Below are 18,340 nucleotides of genomic sequence, written 5' to 3'. Positions count from 1 at the left end.
CAAAAAAAAAAAAAAAAAAAAAAAAAGGAGGGGGGGCGCACGCCAAGAGAGGATATTCCCTCTAAGGCTCAGTCCTTTGTTCTTAATGGTGCCTCGTTGATGCGGGAAATGGTGAATATATCATACAAACCTCCAACAGCCAGGATTGAACCCGGGACCCCTGCAGAGCAGGCTAGGCTATAATCCTGCCTGCTATGCAGGAGTCCCAGGTTTGATCCAGGCTGTTGGAGGTTGTATGTTATATGGAAGTGCTCCTTCATATGCATGCATATCCCTGGGGATAGGGGAGAAAGAGTACTTCCCATGTATTCCCGATTGTCAGAAGGTGACTAAAAGGGCTTGAAAATCATCCCCTCATTTTTAATTTTTTAAAGGGAGGAGCTTTGTTGTTAAAATTTGTAAACTTCCCATTCTTGTCATATAAATGTATAAGAATGTTGCCTGACCTTCACTTGCATACTTGCTCTTCATTGTATTTCAACCGAGTGCTATATTTCTTGCCTCTCCCTTGATAATATTACATGAAACTGCACAGCACTGAATGTAGACCACAATTGTGACCCTTTCCAATATTTATATAAAAAAAAAAAAAAAAAATGTGGGGAGAAAGAATACTTCCCATTATATTTCCTGTATTTCATAAAACAGGAGAGCTGGAAATCATCCCCTTCAGTTTTTGCTTTTCCAAAAGAAGGAACAGAGAATAAGGGCAAATGACTATTTTCCTTTTTTTTTTGGGGGGGGGGGGGGCCTCAACGTTCATAATGCTACCTTGTTAATGCAGGAAATGGCAAATTATGGATGAAAATTTTTTTATATATATATATTATATGAGAGAGGACTCTAAGTATTCATTGTACCCTTCACTATATTTTCTAAAATTCTAATTCATTGCTAAATTAGGGATTAAAAAAATACAATTATGGCATCATTTTTCCTATTCAAATTGTGATCTGTTTACATATTGACAGTACAAAAAAGTAGTAGAGTTGCGTCCTCCCAGTGAGGGGCAGTCTTCAGGGCATTGCTCACCCCTCGCGCACTTCACGCCTACATCAATGTACATTTCTACATCCGCCCACACTTTACAAGCAAATAAATTATATTCTCTTTTAATTTTAATAAAAGAAAGGTCAATGGCAACAATATGCCTATCACTTGTGTTTTGTAATCTTTTCAAATAAAACACAGACTTCAGTATTAAACAAATATAACAACATGACGTGAGAAACACACTACAAGTAACATCCATCCCTCAAGACTACTCACATTTACACCAACAATGAGATCAATGTACAAAATGAAATTGACATGGTTTTAGGTCGGCAGGGAGCGAGGTGGAGGGGAAGAGGAGGGGTGGCAGCAGCAAAGATGGAGGGTCGTTGTGGAGCTTGATGCTGTCACTCTTGGGGCACAGCCAAGACTCCCCTCCCCCTATTTTTGGGGCCCCCTGCTCCACCATCACTACCAATGTTATAACTGGGCAAATTCCCACCCAATCTATGGATGTAGTCAAGGCCTCAGCCAGTGTGTGAGGAAGAGGAGGCCTGGTTATTATGTATACTGGTATGCCAAGTGTGTGCAACAGATACAGAGATTGCTACAGATACATATAGTTGTGGATAAAAAGAAAAGAGCATGGAAGGGAGAGGGGGGAGCAGTTGCCTGGCCACAACGGAATTCCCCAGCCTGTTAGCGTGGAGGCTCTCTACTACACCACTTGTTGCACCTGGCTTCCCAGATGTTGTGATCAACACCTAACACCAGTATTTACAGTGCACACCCTAAGAAGTGTGTACACTGAAGTGGAGCCAAGAAAGGCTCAAAACTTTTAACGTGCACATTATCCTGTGCACTCTATGTCGCATCACTGGTTTAAGTACACCGTGGATACATAGAGATTAATGTGGGTCCTTAACAGTAAGGTCCGTTGTGATTAGTACATCATATAGGATTAATAAATAATTACACCGTTTCTACTTACAATACTTGTCTTTGTTAATAAACATCAAAATGAACTGGACTGTTTTGTGTTCCATATAAATCCTGACATTTTTCTTAAGTGAAAGTGGAATTGATTATTTGCACTCATAATTAGGAAACCTATTTTGTATAATAAAGTTTGAGACCACTGAAATGTTCAATCACTGCCATCATGGGTGGTTTAATACAACACACTGCATAACCGTGTCTCAAGTCACTTTCTTGCATCACGGCTAAATATTTCATATTTCCCAGGAGTTGCAAAGAAAAACACTAAACACTTTTAGGAGCACAGAATCACGATTTCATTGAAACAGTTCTAATCACTTGAGCTACTCTCATGAATCTGACTCTTTCACTTTTTGGTCCAAATCCTCCTCTGCCTCAGTCTTGATTTGTAAATCTTTTTTGGCAGTTGCCATTAAGCAAGCCATTGAGTCCTTCATATCATGATAGATTATATTCTTGATCTGGAGTTTATCCTCATGATTTGTGTGGGTATCACTAAGGTGGCGGAATTCTTGTGTTAAATGGAAGCAGTACGAAACATTCTCTGGAGAGACAAAGTCCTCTGCCACTTTCACACAGTTGTGCAGATTACGAACCTACAGAAGAAAAATTTGGAGAAATTAATAAAACCTTTGCATAACTTAAAACAGCCTTATAAGTAGAGAGCTGTCAGCTATAACCATTTCATAAGAAAGCTCCACTTGTAAAAAGCAAATATTAAATGCAACAAGCTGGAAACACTTGGCTCAAAACTCTTAACCGCACAAAAAGTATGGTGCATGGATAAAACAAGCAGCATTATATGCTCAAACCTATTGTAACTAACATTCAACTCCATAGCTCCATCAGTGCAATAAGTAATGCTATGAACTTTCTTCTTTCCCTGAATATCTTTATCACTTGTAATAGTGCAAAATTCAAGCATCTACAATGATCTTCCCTTCCTATCTCCAGTAAAAAAAAAGCTCTTTCATCTACAAAGGATGAATCCTCTCAAAAATCCTCATCATGTAACTTGCAAACTTTTCTGGGAAAGTAGGAGACTATATGCTGTTAATGGGATGGAAGAAGTGAAAGGGAAATCATGGAACAGTTTGTGAGGCTTTACTATGACTAACAGATTTTATGTAATCTGTTAAGTGGTAGAGCATAATGGTTATTCATTGCTTTTTAGCATGAAAAATATATCTAACACTTAAATTAATTTAGAGAGAATTATATACTTTAGCTTCATTGAAAAGATGCCAACACTTAAAAATATGAAGGAGTGTTGTGAACAAACGAAGAATGGCCGCATTTGTCCATATTCGATCTATGTATAAAGAATGGAGACCATATCCACAACAAGGTTACACAGACCTTTCCATTGTTTTCCAATGACTGCATCACAAGCCATGGTTCAGCTCATTAACTGTATGTCATCCCCTTAATACCTCACCACTCCAATTAGCTTTATACCTAGCACATCTCCCTCCTGCATGTTTGGGCCCCAGACCTTCAAGGCATCTTTCAATCCATCCATCCATTACCTGCTTAGTTCTCCTCTTCTCTCTCAACCTCTCCAAGTCTAAACCATTTCAGCAATCATATATACATTTCTCTTACAACCACACTCCTATCTAACCCTAGCATTTATTCAATAAACCTCTTTACACTCTGAGGGAACACCAAGTATCTAGAGTAGATGCAGTCACTGGGTTATGATTAGCAAAGGTGATAAGCTGGTTGGTTGGAATACAAGCCTGAATGAAGTGAGGCTGGAGAAAGTGCAGTGTTTTATATATCTGGGAATGGACAGAATTGGATAGAACCATAAGAGTTGGTGTAAACCATGGTGTGGGGTGGGACAAGGTCCTGGATGCAATGAAGAGTGTGTGGAAAGAGGTCACTGTTTACAAGGGTAAAGATGTGTGTGTGTTTGTATAACAGTCATAAGAGTGCTGTATGGATGTTAGGCATGTTCCCCATATGAAAACTACCAAACTGAGGGCACACTAAATATCTAGATTAGCAAAAGTCACTGGGTTAACATACAAAATTAATGAACTTGTTAATTTGCAAAAATCTGTAAGCCATACTCGCCTTGGAAGTTTCTATGATTCAACGTCGACTCCTAAGTTTACAAATTAAGAGAAAAAAATTATACTCAAAATGCAACTACATATTCCAAAACTCATTCGTTTGTCACTTCCACTTGGGTTCCCTATGATGCAAATATGAAATTTCTATCTTGTACACATTTTTCTGTTACTGCACCAGCAAGCATACATCTAAAGAGAAACACAATATCCCACATACAATAATGTTATAACATTAGAGAATAAAAATATATGAATACATATAAATGTATATAATTACTTGATGTGGAGCTCCTGCTGGAATGAAGACTGCATCACCAAGACATTGGATGATGGCATAACCCTCAACACCATACTCTTTATAAAGTCTTTCCCTTAGAGGACCATCAAGATACCATGCCTGGTCGTGGATTGGATCATGGTGGGGTTCCAGTTTATCACCACGTTCTATGGCCACTTTATTGAGCAAATCACGAATTTTGTCAGAATCACGAGCATGGTAAATATGCCATAAAGCTCCAGGTACCTCCTCCTTCTCACGTACTCGCCGCCTTGTCAAGATGTCGCAACCTGCTTCATCAATGGCTTTTAAAGCTTCTGCACGAAATAAGAAATACTCTTTTAGTGATCACACATAACATGCAAATGGTCTACAATACCTAAAAAGATCAAAACAATTTCAAAATAAAACAGTACTACTAGTATGATTTTCCTGCATTCAATCTATATTTCTGATGCCTGTTCTATTCTGGAAAGGGGTTGGCCACAGCATTCTTGCCATATTAACCCTCTGGCTGCACAATTAATTTCCTGCTGCATTCTCATGGAGTTTCAATTCTCTACTATAATATGAAAATGATACCTAATCCTACTTTTTTTTTTTTTTTACCAAGGTTAACTCCACACTTTCCATATCTGGCATTAAAAAAAAAAAAAAAATGCAGAGAAGGAAAGACTCCTGCAGGATTGCATAAATTTGCTCTTTGCATTCATAGCAATGAACAAATTGTAATGGGGGGGAGCCAGACTTAAGCCAATGCAGTGCCAACTCTAAAGCACTCTTATTGTGAATTATGATACCTAACACTCACTTATGATGAGCAAACTGAGAAAAGAAGCGTTGCATTTAAATAGTTGCCAAGCAACCCCATGCTGTAAACTAATACGTAATTATTGAAAACATTGTACTCAAATATCATGATCTTTATGCCTAACTTGACATTATAATGTCCATAAATTATCTGTGTAGTGGAGAAAAAATTAAGACAATAGAGAGAGAAACGAATCACTGTCATGGATGGTCACACTCAACTGATCAAGTCAATGCTTATATATGAGGTTGCAGCCACTGCATGTGGGCATCACCTTTCTAGCTCTAGCATCCATTCCTGGGAAGGTCGGAAAACTGCAAGGGATGTACAAGCTAATTTCTGACAGATGTGGACTTATTTTGTGGAGAAGGAACGTTGTGCAAAAAGACTTTAGTTGTAGTTTACAGCCAAAGGGTTAAAGCAAATCAATTACAAAATTACAACATATCAATTGCAAAAAGTCAAAATTATTCCTAGTAAACAGGGGCCTTACCCTTAATGTGTTCTTCATAATCGGCATCTTTTGGAACTCCAACATAACACATTACATTAACAGCATCAGAGATGTCCAAGTGTAGATTGGTGGAAGCTTTGTTAGCATGTATGGCTGACCCATATGCAATGTACATTTTAGGACCCAAGTCTGGCCGAACAAAGCACTCTGGTAAGCGACCTGCAAGATTAAGACGCCCATTTCTTCTTGTGTATTCACCCATTGGTAAGACAGACATTAGATCTTCAAACCTTGAGGGCAACATCTCTGCAAAGTCATCTCCAGGTGGCCAATCTTTCAATTTAAGCACCATTGGCTGGCCTTTTTCATCTTTTAATCTTTTTCCGTAGTTTTCAAAACCATCCCAAAATTTCTTCATGGGTTGGTTGGGCACTATGTTCCCAGTGAGACAATTTACTAAATCATTCTTAATATCACCAAAGTCCTTGGAAAATGACTGAGGTGTCCAAAGATCTGGATTGAGCTTTTGTCCTACACCAGATATAAGAACAGGCTGGCCCCGTTTCCATTGGTCCTGAAAGAGCGGCGTATTCCCAGGAGCCAAGGGTTCAAGCAACCGTAAGAGTTTTCCATCACACAACCAAGAATGTGCCACACCTGGGTATAGCATGTTGCTCTCAGTCTTGGTCATAATCCTGATTGGCAGTGGGTCACGACCACGGGGGCCATAGTTGTACCTAAAACAAGAACATCAGTTACAACATTTTAAAGAAAATATATTGTTAAAGGCAGATACATTATGCTTTGGTAAGGATCATACTGTAATGCTAAGTCTACTTATCTTCATCGCCATTCTCATACACATACTATGTGAAACTTGGTTGGTACGTTAGTAATCTCCCATAATACTTAAGATGGTATTCATTATGCAAACTTAACAGATGCATAAAATTAAATCAAATTCCCCTTTCACACTACATACTGTGCATAAACTTCAGTAATCATTCCCCTTGCATCCCTATATCTTTAATCAGTCGAAACCTTTTCATGTATCTCTTCTTATACCTCAAACCACACTAACAGGGACCTTAGCAAAATTATATGCTAAATATCCTACACAGCCATACCAACAGAGGCCATTTCTTACATTTTCAAATACATTTCCCTAAATCCAACAATGAAAGTTAACATCTACTCTTCACTTATCTTTAGCTTATATAATGGGATAACCTGGGGTGTCACATGAAAGCATAACAAAAAAGGCAAACTATTTATAAATTTTACTAGTCATCAAAGCTCTGAACACACCTTTAATCTTTCCCTAACTTTACTAATTAGCTTTTTTCTATTAATAGTGATCCTACAACCTCAACACAAACTCACAGATAAGGAACATTCAATCTGTAAAACCAAATAAAAGAGGAATCCTTGGTTGCAATTCCTCATCAACTTACTTTCTAATGAAATGTTTGAGCACCATCTGGTTGTTGTCCTTCACATCATCCTTATCAGAACTATTCTCAATTACACAAGAAATTACTTCATCCACAGTATCAAGTTTAGGTTTCTTTTTACTGCTCTCCTTATTAGGTTTTGTGCTGCCTCCCGTTTCTTCCTTCGTGCTACCATTGGGTTGAATTAGAAGCTTCCTTAAGGTGGAAAAGTTGCCCTCCTTTTCATCAGAGTCAGAGTCTGAATCAGAATCAGAACTCTGAGAGAGAACAATAATCAGTTAGGCTACAAGACCACACTAAAAATTGTGCCAGAATTAATAACTACCTAATTCCACTCATACTATTTCAGTATCAAATGAAAGAACTTATTAGTAATACATATGATGGGAAGAATAATCATTCTTAAAGGAAAACAGCACATAAATAAAACCACTAAACATACCTGAAAATGAAAGATAACTAAAATACACTTTACTTTTATACAAACAATAATGCTGCCATTTATATTGTGTGTATGTATATATTTATGCTGTTGGGGGAGGGGGGGGTTTAAACTTATGGGTTCCCCATCTTTTACTCTTTCTTAACTGTTACACACAACTTTTTAAACTTTCAAATGCTGTCCACAAATACAACTTCATTATTTTCATACCAATCAACAAGTACTATTATAATATGCTACAAATGTAACCATAGGAGCTGAATCAAGTCACAACGGGTGTGTGAGCAATGACAAATATGAGAAAAGATGTCACTATCTGGGAGGGTAAATATGGGCACATTTGAAAATATTTTAGTCCTGATGGTCTTGTGCGGATGCAAAGCTTGGGCTCTAGTTGAGAATGTAGATAAGAATATGTTGGAAATCAAATGTCCGAAGACAATATTTGGTGTGAGGAGGGTTGATTGAACAAGAAATGAGTGATAAAAATGAGAGATGGTCATAAGAAGGGTATAGGTGAAAGCTGAAATGGTTTGGACATATGGAGAGAATAAATGAAGAGCAGTTAACAAAGCGATAAGAGAAAAAATACTCTAAAAAAATGTCAAGAATTTTGTGAATATTTCATAAATATTATGTGCAACATCCCTCTGGATAATGGAAAATACTACCCACATCTGCATTTTGATAAAGGCAACTTTGGGTATGGGGGTGATTACAAGTCCTCTCCTTTTATATATGTTTTTTTTCTTTCATACTATTTGCCATTTCCCACATTAGCGAGGTAGCATTAAGAACAGAGGACAGCCTTTGAGGGAATATCCTCGCTTGGCCCCCTTTTCTGTTCTTCTTTTGGAAAATCAAAAAATGAAAAGGGAGGATTTCCAGCCTCCCTCCCCTTTTAGTCGCCTTCTACGACACGCAGGGACTACGTGGGAAGTATTCTTTCTCCCCTATCCCCAGGGAGATATACATACATACATATATATATATATATATATATATATATATATATATATATATATATATATATATATATATATATATATATATAAAGGCTCAGTCACCTATTTCTGATGCTACTTTACAAAGGTAAGTAACAGGAGATTGCTTGTGTGTGTTTATTACATACAGCACTATCATACAAGTAGGATCCTTTTTATGGGGCTACTACTGAAGCTTTAAAACTGCTCCAAACAGAAGATGGGTAATGACGTACTCTGTTGTGGAGATAACTTTCTGAGATTACACATTCTTTCATCCCTTAAAGATGATATAGTCTCAGTGAATTTTCACTTATGATGTAAAAGTAAGACAGTCTGGTAACATGTATGTACTGTGTCTTCACTATGCAAGCAGCACTTAGTGCATGAGGGACCTTATGGTAACCTGAAATGGTGTTTAAGACATCATAAAGATGAACCAGGACAACTTTTGTGGGCCCCCACTCCACAAGGAAACGGAAATGATGAACTCATTTCGAACCAGAAGATTCTTGATACGACTGTACTCCTTTCTGTCAGTCGATGACGCCACAGTCTCATCAAAATGGGTTTTTAAATAATTTTGATTATGGAGCCCCATGATGCTTTACATGGGGATCCAAAATTGCACTTCATTGAGGAACTTACAAATGATGCTTTTGGAAAAAGAAACTCCCTGATGATACAACCTATGTGCTTGTTTGCAAATTCCAGCACCAAGAACAAATGAAGAAGAGCCCCATTTGCTTGTATCAACTATCTAACAGTCATGTATGATACACCAAAATCACAGCCCTCCTATCAACAGACATACCCCCACAAACATTTCTGTGGTTCCCATGACTTCTTCATAAAGCCTGGTTCAACCCATATCACCGTATCACTCCAATTTGCTCATGTGTCAATGGGAGTCCACATATATATATATATATATATATATATATATATATATATATATATATATATATATATATATCTTTCTTTTCTTTTAAACTATTTGCCATTTCCCGCGTTAGCGAGGTAGCGTTAAGAACAGAGGACTGGGCCTTTTTTGGAATATCCTCACCTGGCCCACTCTGTTCCTTCTTTTGGAAAATTAAAAAAAAAAAAAAAAAAAAAAACGAGAGGGGAGGATTTCCAGCCCCCCGCTCCCTCCCCTTTTAGTCGCCTTCTACGACACGCAGGGAATACGTGGGAAGTATTCTTAATCCCCTATCCCCAGGGATAATATATATATATATATATATATATATATATATATATATATATTTTCATGCATATTCGTCATTTCCCACATCAGCAAGGTAGCGTTAAGAACAGAGGACTGAACCTTCTCTGTTCTTTCTTTTGGAAAAGTAAAAACTGGAGGGGATGATTTCCAGCCAACCAGCCAGCTCCCTTTCCACATCCAGGCCCCACAGACCTTTCCATGATTTAAAATAAAAAAATACCAGGAAGTGTGAAAATGGCAGTTTGCTGTGCATAAATATTTACAATAATAAACTTGTGATGGTTTTTGGTTTTACATTTTCTTTAACATGCACTTCACATTTTTTTTAAATGACTGCTATAACGCATATTCTTTTCTTTTTTATACATGCTTACCATTTCCTATTTTAAGGTATCATAAACAAAGAAATGGACTTTCTAGCCCACAACCAACTTGTTGCCATGTATAACACACCAAAATCAGTCCCATCCACGACCAGGCCCCACAAACATTTTCTGTGATATCACCTGCTGCTTCACCAGCAACATCACCATAATGAAGGGAGCCTGCTGATTCACTATGATAGTCATAGCAGTGATGAACAAACTCGCTTGTAATGGTGATATTGACGTATGGTTTACTCTTTGGTGTATATAATATTATGTGACACAACAATTATATGTGAACAAATATATGTGAAAGAGTTCAACCCATGACATCACAAATTCAAAATAATTGTGAATATTTACTCTTCCTTGTAGATACACACATCTCAATGTACACACCATAATGGTGATGCTGGTATAAGATTTACCATTTGGTGTATACAGTATACAGCAATCACGTATAAACAAAAGCATAAAAAGAGACAATGCAACCAAAACAGCAAGACATCTATATTTAGCAAAAAAATTTAGTAGCCAGCAGCAGTTCACTTTCTTTTCTTTCATACTTGGTTGCCAATTCCTACATTAGTGAGGTAGGAACAGGAAAAGAAAGGCCACGTTCATTCACACCCACTCTCTCGCTGTCATGAGTAATGCACTGAAACCACAGCTCCCTATCCACAACCAGGCCCTGCAGACCTTTCCATGGTTTCCCCTAACTGCAGTAACACATATCTCAATAAATTCACAGCAATGATGATGCTAGTACAAGATTTACATTTTGGCATATATTTATTTATTTATATATTTAATTTGCTTTGTCGCTGTCTCCCGCGTCTGCGAGGTAGCACAAGGAAACAGATGAAAGAAATGGCCCAACCCACCCCCATACACATGTATATACATACACCTCCACACACGCAAATATACATACCTATACATCTCAATGTACACATATATATACACACACAGACACATACATATATATACCCATGCACACAATTCACAGTCTGCCTTTATTCATTCCCATTGCCACCTCGCCACACATGGAATACCATCCCCCTCCCCCCTCATGTGTGCGAGGTAGCGCTAGGAAAAGACAACAAAGGTCCCATTCGTTCAAACTCAGTCTCTAGCTGTCATGCAATAATGCCTGAAACCACAGCTCCCTTTCCACATCCAGGCCCCACACAACTTTCCATGGTTTACCCCAGATGCTTCACATGCCCTGATTCAATCCACTGACAGCACATCAACCCCGGTATACCACATCGATCCAATTTACTCTATCCCTTGCCCGCCTTTCACCCTCCTGCATGTTCAGGCCCTGATCACTCAAAATCTTTTTCACTCCATCTTTCCACCTCCAATTTGGTCTCCCACTTCTCCTTTTGGCATATACAGTATGTATTATAAGAAAAATTATTTACTAACAAATGCAAGAAAAAAGAAACCTTATGACTACAAACAACAATACACTTATCATTCTAAGGACTTGTGCCGGCTTTGCTACACTTACTCCTTTCAAACAATCTGAGTCTGCATCACCAACTTATAAAGTTTAACTTCAGAGTCTGCCACCAGGGGACTGTAATTTGCATACAAGCTAATTCACCTTTAAGATGCCCTCTACACCCCAACCACACTATAAACCTGATCCTTACTAAGACCCACGCATTTTCCTCCCTTACCAATTTGTCCAAGAACAGACTAAACAAACCTGTTAACATAACACATCTATGAATTACACTCATGCCTGTCAGCTGCATAAGCAAAAACAATCACCCACTCAAGGTCTCCTTTCGTTCTACACCATAATTTCCATGGTAAAAGACTAGAGATCAAGTGAAGATGATAAAAACAGCATACCATTAATATATAATTACATTTGGAGAAGAAATAGATGAGCCTTGTGGATTGAGCAAAGCTCCAGAAAAATATAAAACTTGGTTGTCAGGCCTGTTTTTTGAAAAATGGTTGCAGCAAGCAGTTTTCCTGTTTACTGCTTAAATAATTTACCAATGAAATAATTAATCCTACACCAGCTGCCCTCTTCATGTGGGCAAATACAACACTTTAAGGACCACATCTAAACTTGTGCAGTTTTCCCTGTGGGGACCCTATCTGTATTCATAAACTATGCCTCTTCACACACTCACTGATGTTAAGGTGCCTTATGTTGTAAGCAACTACAACTAGCACCTGAAAAAAAATCCTTTAGGTCAGTCACCCACATAACAAAGTGGGATAATATATCTCTGACCCTGCGGGAACCCTAGCCATGCTTGCATAGGCTGCCTTTCCCTTTGGTCATTCAAATTGGAAGGCATACTTTAACAATATGCAGAATGCCTTATGTCACAAACAACAATTAGCACCAGGAAAGAATCCATGTTAGTTAATCATATACCATAAAGGGAGAATGGCCTTGGCTTCCTCACCAAAATTTAATGTCTGTTCAACAAAAGATAAGGTTAATTTACCTTTTAACTTTTTTGATATACTCTTGTAACTGATAAGATTAATGTACCATTTTTCATTCTTTGATGAACCTCAATCCTGAGAACACCTCTTACTTCTGAGGGCTCAGTCTTTTTAAAGTTAAACAATATATGAGAACACAAGAGTTTAACACAACTGTTTATATGCAAGCATCCACAAGATGAAAGCTACTCTGCCAAGAGTTTACATAATTTACATTTCTCGATTTACAACACCTAGTTTTTTCCCTTTATAACTTTGGAATTTTTACTGGGAGGGTAATGATGTGTGTGAGTAGGAAAGGGATGAAGGTAAGTGGTTCCAAATGAAGGTGGACATGCATGTAATGTCACTAATTTTTTTTAGTTTATGGACTGGGTGGTGAAAAAGGTCAACGTGAGGGTCTTTGAGCAAAGGGCAAGTCTGGGGGTTGAAGGGCACATGAAAAGAGTCGGATGCTGTTTGCAGATGATACAGCTCTGGCAGCAATCTCCAAAAGCTGGTGAGAATTTGGGAGTGTGTTAAAAGGACAGAGTACACATGAACGAATGGAAGGTTAGGAGGTGCAGGAAGGCTGGCGAGAGAGGATATTTCGAGTGTAAATTTAAAAGGTGATAACCCTGAGGAAGTGGTGTGCTTAGGTATCAAGAAGGGGTTATTGCAGTGGATGAAACCATGATGGCTAAAGTGTCATCTAATGCAAGTCCCTGGTGCAAATTGGTATGTATGAAGAGTAAGGCATCCAGTTGCCCATAATGTATCAGCTATCCTAAAATTATAGTGACCCTAACACTGAGTTGGAAATTGAATACCTTGAGGGCAATATGTAGGTTGAGGTGACCATGTAAGAAATGAGAATGTAAGATAAAGGCTTGGTGGCAAGCAACTTGACTTACAGGGTTGACCAGGATATACTGTAAAGGTTAACATATGGAGACGAACAAGGAAAAGGCGACTAAGAGGATGTATTTGTCAGAAATGGAAGGAGGAAAGAGATCATGGAGATGGAAGTTAGGAATGAAGCTATGATACCTTCTTCTGAAACGATGAGTTGTAGGATTCTCTTTCCCTCTTCACATGACCCTTCTCACTTTTAAAGAGTCAGGTCTACAAGCATTTGCAGAGCCCTGATTAATTTCTACTTTCTTTTTCTTTAACTTTCTTTTTTTTAGATGGCCTTGAGTGGGGCACGTTAAGCGCCCATGCCATGTTGAGAAAGAGCAAGTCCTTGTTGTACCAGGTTTGAATAACCAGGAGGGTGAATGGTGGATTATGATATACAGTGCACTAAAATGGATCAACTTTGCCAGTTCAAAGGGCCACATGCTAACAATCAGCTGAACTAGGGAACATGAAGCAAAGTAAATGAAAAGAGGCTCTGGTTTTGATACATTACAGAGTGTAAGTAGATGAAAAGTTGCTCTTTGTCTGCATCCATCACTATCTCAGTAAGGTGGAAGAGGCAGCTGGGTCTTAAAAGCATAAAAAAAAATTATAAATAGATGCTGCAACTATATTTCTTAAATGCAAGAGGGACCCAAGAACCAAATTTTTGGGAGACCTAAGCCAGAAAAAGCACAAGGCCAAAAGCCTATTAAGATAAATGTGTAGGATATACATCAAGTAAGACACTGGTGAATATCCAAGATACTACAGTAGTAATACAAGGGTTACAGAGATTGAAAATAGGAGAGTAACAATCTGGAATAATAAATTCAAGACTAAGGGCATTTCAAGCGTGTGCAAATCAACTCCATGTAAAAAACTAAAAATTCTGAAACTGGTTTGGAAAATTATTTCTATCACAAGTCTGTAAGGCTAAGTGAACCTGATCAAAGTTAACAGAAATGAATTAAAAGACAAAAGGGAAAGAAAAGGATAGTGTATGCCTTGATAATGGGAGGAAATCCACATACCTAATTCAACACATGAAGATAGGTTTAGCAAGTAAATTATTTCCAGATTTCCATATTGCAGTGCATTATACTAAATGTAAACATAAAGGCAGAAATACTGAAATGTGCCTTAATCACAAAGAAGTAGAGATCTTACCTCACTCTCACGCTTGTCATTGGACAAAGCAACATCAGCAAAGAAGTTAAGAGGGGAGTTGGACATCTCTTCATCTTTGCCATTCACCTTATCTGTCTTCTCTTGCTTTACTGTTCCATTAACTAATTCTGTCTTAGGTTCTTTCTTAATGTTCTTGAGCAGATCTTTGTTAACACCATTGACTTTCTTCTTTTCATCCTGAGATGCTTGCTCTTTGTACTTTTTAGCCTCTGCACAGTCACAATACTGAGGGATGTTCCAGTGGTGTCGCACCTCATGTACTTTCCGACCCAAATCAAGAAGTGCATTACCCGATATAATCTGTGTAAGCATCAGTTTATCCTGTTCATGAGGAAGTCTAGAAGCACATAAAAGCCATGAGTATTCATCACGATCTTTTCCCCCTTCATCCCAAACCTTAACCGTTCCATTCTTTCTACCCTTGTAGCAGTCTATGCACACCACAAATCCACATTTGCTGCATGCCCAATGAATGTTGAACAGTGTTGTTTCACATACATCACACATTTCCCGAACTCCCTGAACTACTCGTTTCCAAGCGACGACAGTATCTGCAAGATAATATGCATGATGAATAGTACTGGGGACATTCTTTTAACACCTTGCATACTGGGCCTTTCACCCATTAACTATTAAACACACAACGAACAAGAATCCTTATAGTAATAACAATAATAATTTTTTTTTGAAAACCCCTTAATTTAGCTCAATATGAGTTTTCATTTTAACATACATACAAATCCAATTCCTTTAGCCTAAAAACATATCTATCCCTCACCTTCAACAATTTTGTTTCAAAGGAAACAAAAAAGTTTTGGTAATCAATAATATACGGAAAAAATTAGCTCAATAGTAATCATACATAGAGGAAACACAAGTAAAAGGAAATATAGCAGAAGGGATTAATACTTCAGAGAAACCAGAAATCTAGGATGCAAAAGAAATCAGCTCACTGAATACATAAATAGAAAGTTATGCTGGAGACTGGAGGAAGAGATGTACCAAAAAAGTGGATCTAAGAAGACTTCAGTATGGATTAACAAATATAAATACAATTAGTCTTCTAATTCAGCACTGGACCATCTTTGGATATATATATATATATATATATATATATATATATATATATATATATATATATATATATATATAATATATATATATATATATATATATATATATATATATATTCTTTTCTTTCATACTATTCGCCATTTCCCGCCTCAGCGAGGTAGCGTTAAGAACAGAGGACTGCGCCTCTGAGGAAACATCCTCACCTGGCCCCCTTCTCTGTTCCTTTCTTTGGAAAATTAGAAAAAAATAAAAATAAAAAAAGAGAGGGGAAGATTTCCAGCCCCCCGCTCCCTAACCTTTTAGTCGCCTTCTACGACACGCAGGGAATACGTGGGAAGTATTCTTTCTCCCCTATCCCCAGGGATAATATATATATATTTTTTTACTTTTCCATACTATTTGCCATTTCCCGCATTAGCGAGGTAGCGTTAAGAACAGAGAACTGGGCCTTAAGAGGGAATATCCTCACCTAACCCCCTTCTCTGTTCCTTCTTTTGGAAAATTAAAAAACCGAGAGGGGAGGATTTCCAGCCACCCGCTCCCTCCCCTTTTAGTCGCCTTCTACAACACGCAGGGAATACATGAGAAGTATTGTCTCCCTTATCCCCAGGGATATATATATATATATATATATATATATCCCTGGGAATAGGGGAGAAAGAATACTTCCCACGTATTCCCTGCGTGTCGTAGAAGACGACTAGGGGGGCTGGAAATCCTTCCCTATAGTTTTTAATTTTCCAAAAGAAAAAACAGAGAAGGGGGCCTAGTGAGGATATTCCCTCAAAGGTTCAGTCCTCTGTTCTAAACGCTACCTCGCTAATGCGGGAAATGACAAATAGTATGAAATATATATATATTATATATATATATATATATATATATATATATATATATATATATATATATATATATAGTCAATTGGGAGGTAAGTTTGGAGAAAAACTGGAGGAAGTAAAGTGTTTTAGATATCTGGGAGTGGATCTGGCAGCGGATGGAACCATGGAAGCGGAAGTGGATCATAGGGTGGGGGAGGGGGCGAAAATTCTGGGAGCCTTGAAGAATATGTGGAAGTCGAGAACGTTATCTCGGAAACCAAAAATGGGTATGTTTGAAGAAATAGTGGTTCCAACAATGTTGTATGGTTGCGAGGCGTGGGCTATGGATAGAGTTGTGTGCAGGAGGATGGATGTGCTGGAAATGAGATGTTTGAGGACAATGTGTGGTGTGAGGTGGTTTGATCGAGTAAGTAACGTAAGGGTAAGAGAGATGTGTGGAAATAAAAAGAGCGTGGTTGAGAGAGCAGAAGAGGGTGTTTTGAAATGGTTTGGGCACATGGAGAGAATGAGTGAGGAAAGATTGGCCAAGAGGATATGTGTGTCGGAGGTGGAGGGAACGAGGAGAAGTGGGAGACCAAATTGGAGGTGGAAAGATGGAGTGAAAAAGATTTTGTGTGATCGGGGCCTGAACATGCAGGAGGGTGAAAGGAGGGCAAGGAATAGAGTGAATTGGATCGATGTGGTATACCGGGGTTGACGTGCTGTCAGTGGATTGAATCAGGGCATGTGAAGCGTCTGGGGTAAACCATGGAAAGGTGTGTAGGTATGTATATTTGCGTGTGTGGACGTATGTATATACATGTGTATGGGGGTGGGTTGGGCCATTTCTTTCGTCTGTTTCCTTGCGCTACCTCGCAAACGCGGGAGACAGCGGCAAAATATATATATATATATATATATATATATATATATAAATATTATACTTAACCCCCTTCTCCTGCATAAGCGAGGCAGCGCAAGGAAATAGATGAGGAATGGTCCAACTCACCCACATACACATGTATATACATAAATGCTCACACATGCATATACATACATATACATTTCAACATATACATACAAAGACATATATACAAATGTACATATCCATACTTGCTGCCTTCATCCATTCCCATCCCCACACCACCACACATGAAACAGTGACAAAAAAGGCCACATTCATTCACACTCAGTCTCTAGCTGTCATGTGTAATGCACCGAAACCACAGCTACCTTTCCACATCTACGCCCCACAAAACTTTCCATGGTTTACCCAAGACGCTTCACATGCCCTGATTCAATCCACTGACAGCACGTCGACCCCGGTATACCACATTGTTCCAATTCACTCTATTCCTTGCATGCCTTTCAGCCTCCTGTATGTTCAGGTCCTGATCACTCAAAATCTTTTTCTCTCCATCCTTTCACCTCCAATTTAGTCTCCTGCTGCTTCTTCCCTCCACCTCTGACACATATATCCTCTCTGTCAATCTTTCCTCACTCATTCTCTCCACGTGTCCAAACCATTTCAACACACCCTCTTCTGTTCTCTCAACCACACACTTTATATTACCACACATCTCCCTTACTCTTTCATTACTTACTTGATCAAACCACCTCACACCACATACTGTCCACAAAAATTTAATTTCCAATACATCCACCCTCCTCCTCACAACCCTATCTATATAGCCCATGTCTCACAACCATACAACATTGTTGGAACCACTGTTCCTTCAAGCATACCCATTTTAGCTCTCCGAGATAACGACCTCACATTCCATACATTCTTCAACACTCCCAG

At 38.4% G+C, this 18,340-nt stretch overlaps 1 protein-coding gene across 6 annotated transcripts in view; it reads right to left on the bottom strand.

Moving 5' to 3' along the window:
• Positions 1–920: 920 nt before the first annotated feature.
• The window catches only part of LOC139758004 (uncharacterized), a 711,662-nt gene continuing 694,242 nt past the window's right edge, over positions 921–18,340 (bottom strand). For 4 of the 6 annotated variants that reach the window (XM_071678987.1, XM_071678988.1, XM_071678989.1 and 1 more), the window contains 5 exons: positions 14,624–15,195; positions 7,070–7,326; positions 5,655–6,352; positions 4,351–4,667; positions 921–2,588 (listed from right to left, as the gene is read on the bottom strand). In XM_071678987.1, the coding sequence (XP_071535088.1) occupies positions 2,322–2,588; positions 4,351–4,667; positions 5,655–6,352; positions 7,070–7,326; positions 14,624–15,195 (2,111 nt within the window). In that variant the 3' untranslated portion in view covers positions 921–2,321. Of the gene's footprint in view, positions 2,589–4,350; positions 4,668–5,654; positions 6,353–7,069; positions 7,327–14,623; positions 15,196–18,340 lie in introns of those variants that run through there. The other 2 variants (XM_071678991.1, XM_071678992.1) reach the window with 2 other exon arrangements.

Source organism: Panulirus ornatus, chromosome 29, assembly GCF_036320965.1.
Source record: "Panulirus ornatus isolate Po-2019 chromosome 29, ASM3632096v1, whole genome shotgun sequence".
NCBI lineage: Eukaryota > Metazoa > Arthropoda > Malacostraca > Decapoda > Palinuridae > Panulirus > Panulirus ornatus.
This window is presented reverse-complemented; position numbering and strand designations above follow the sequence as displayed.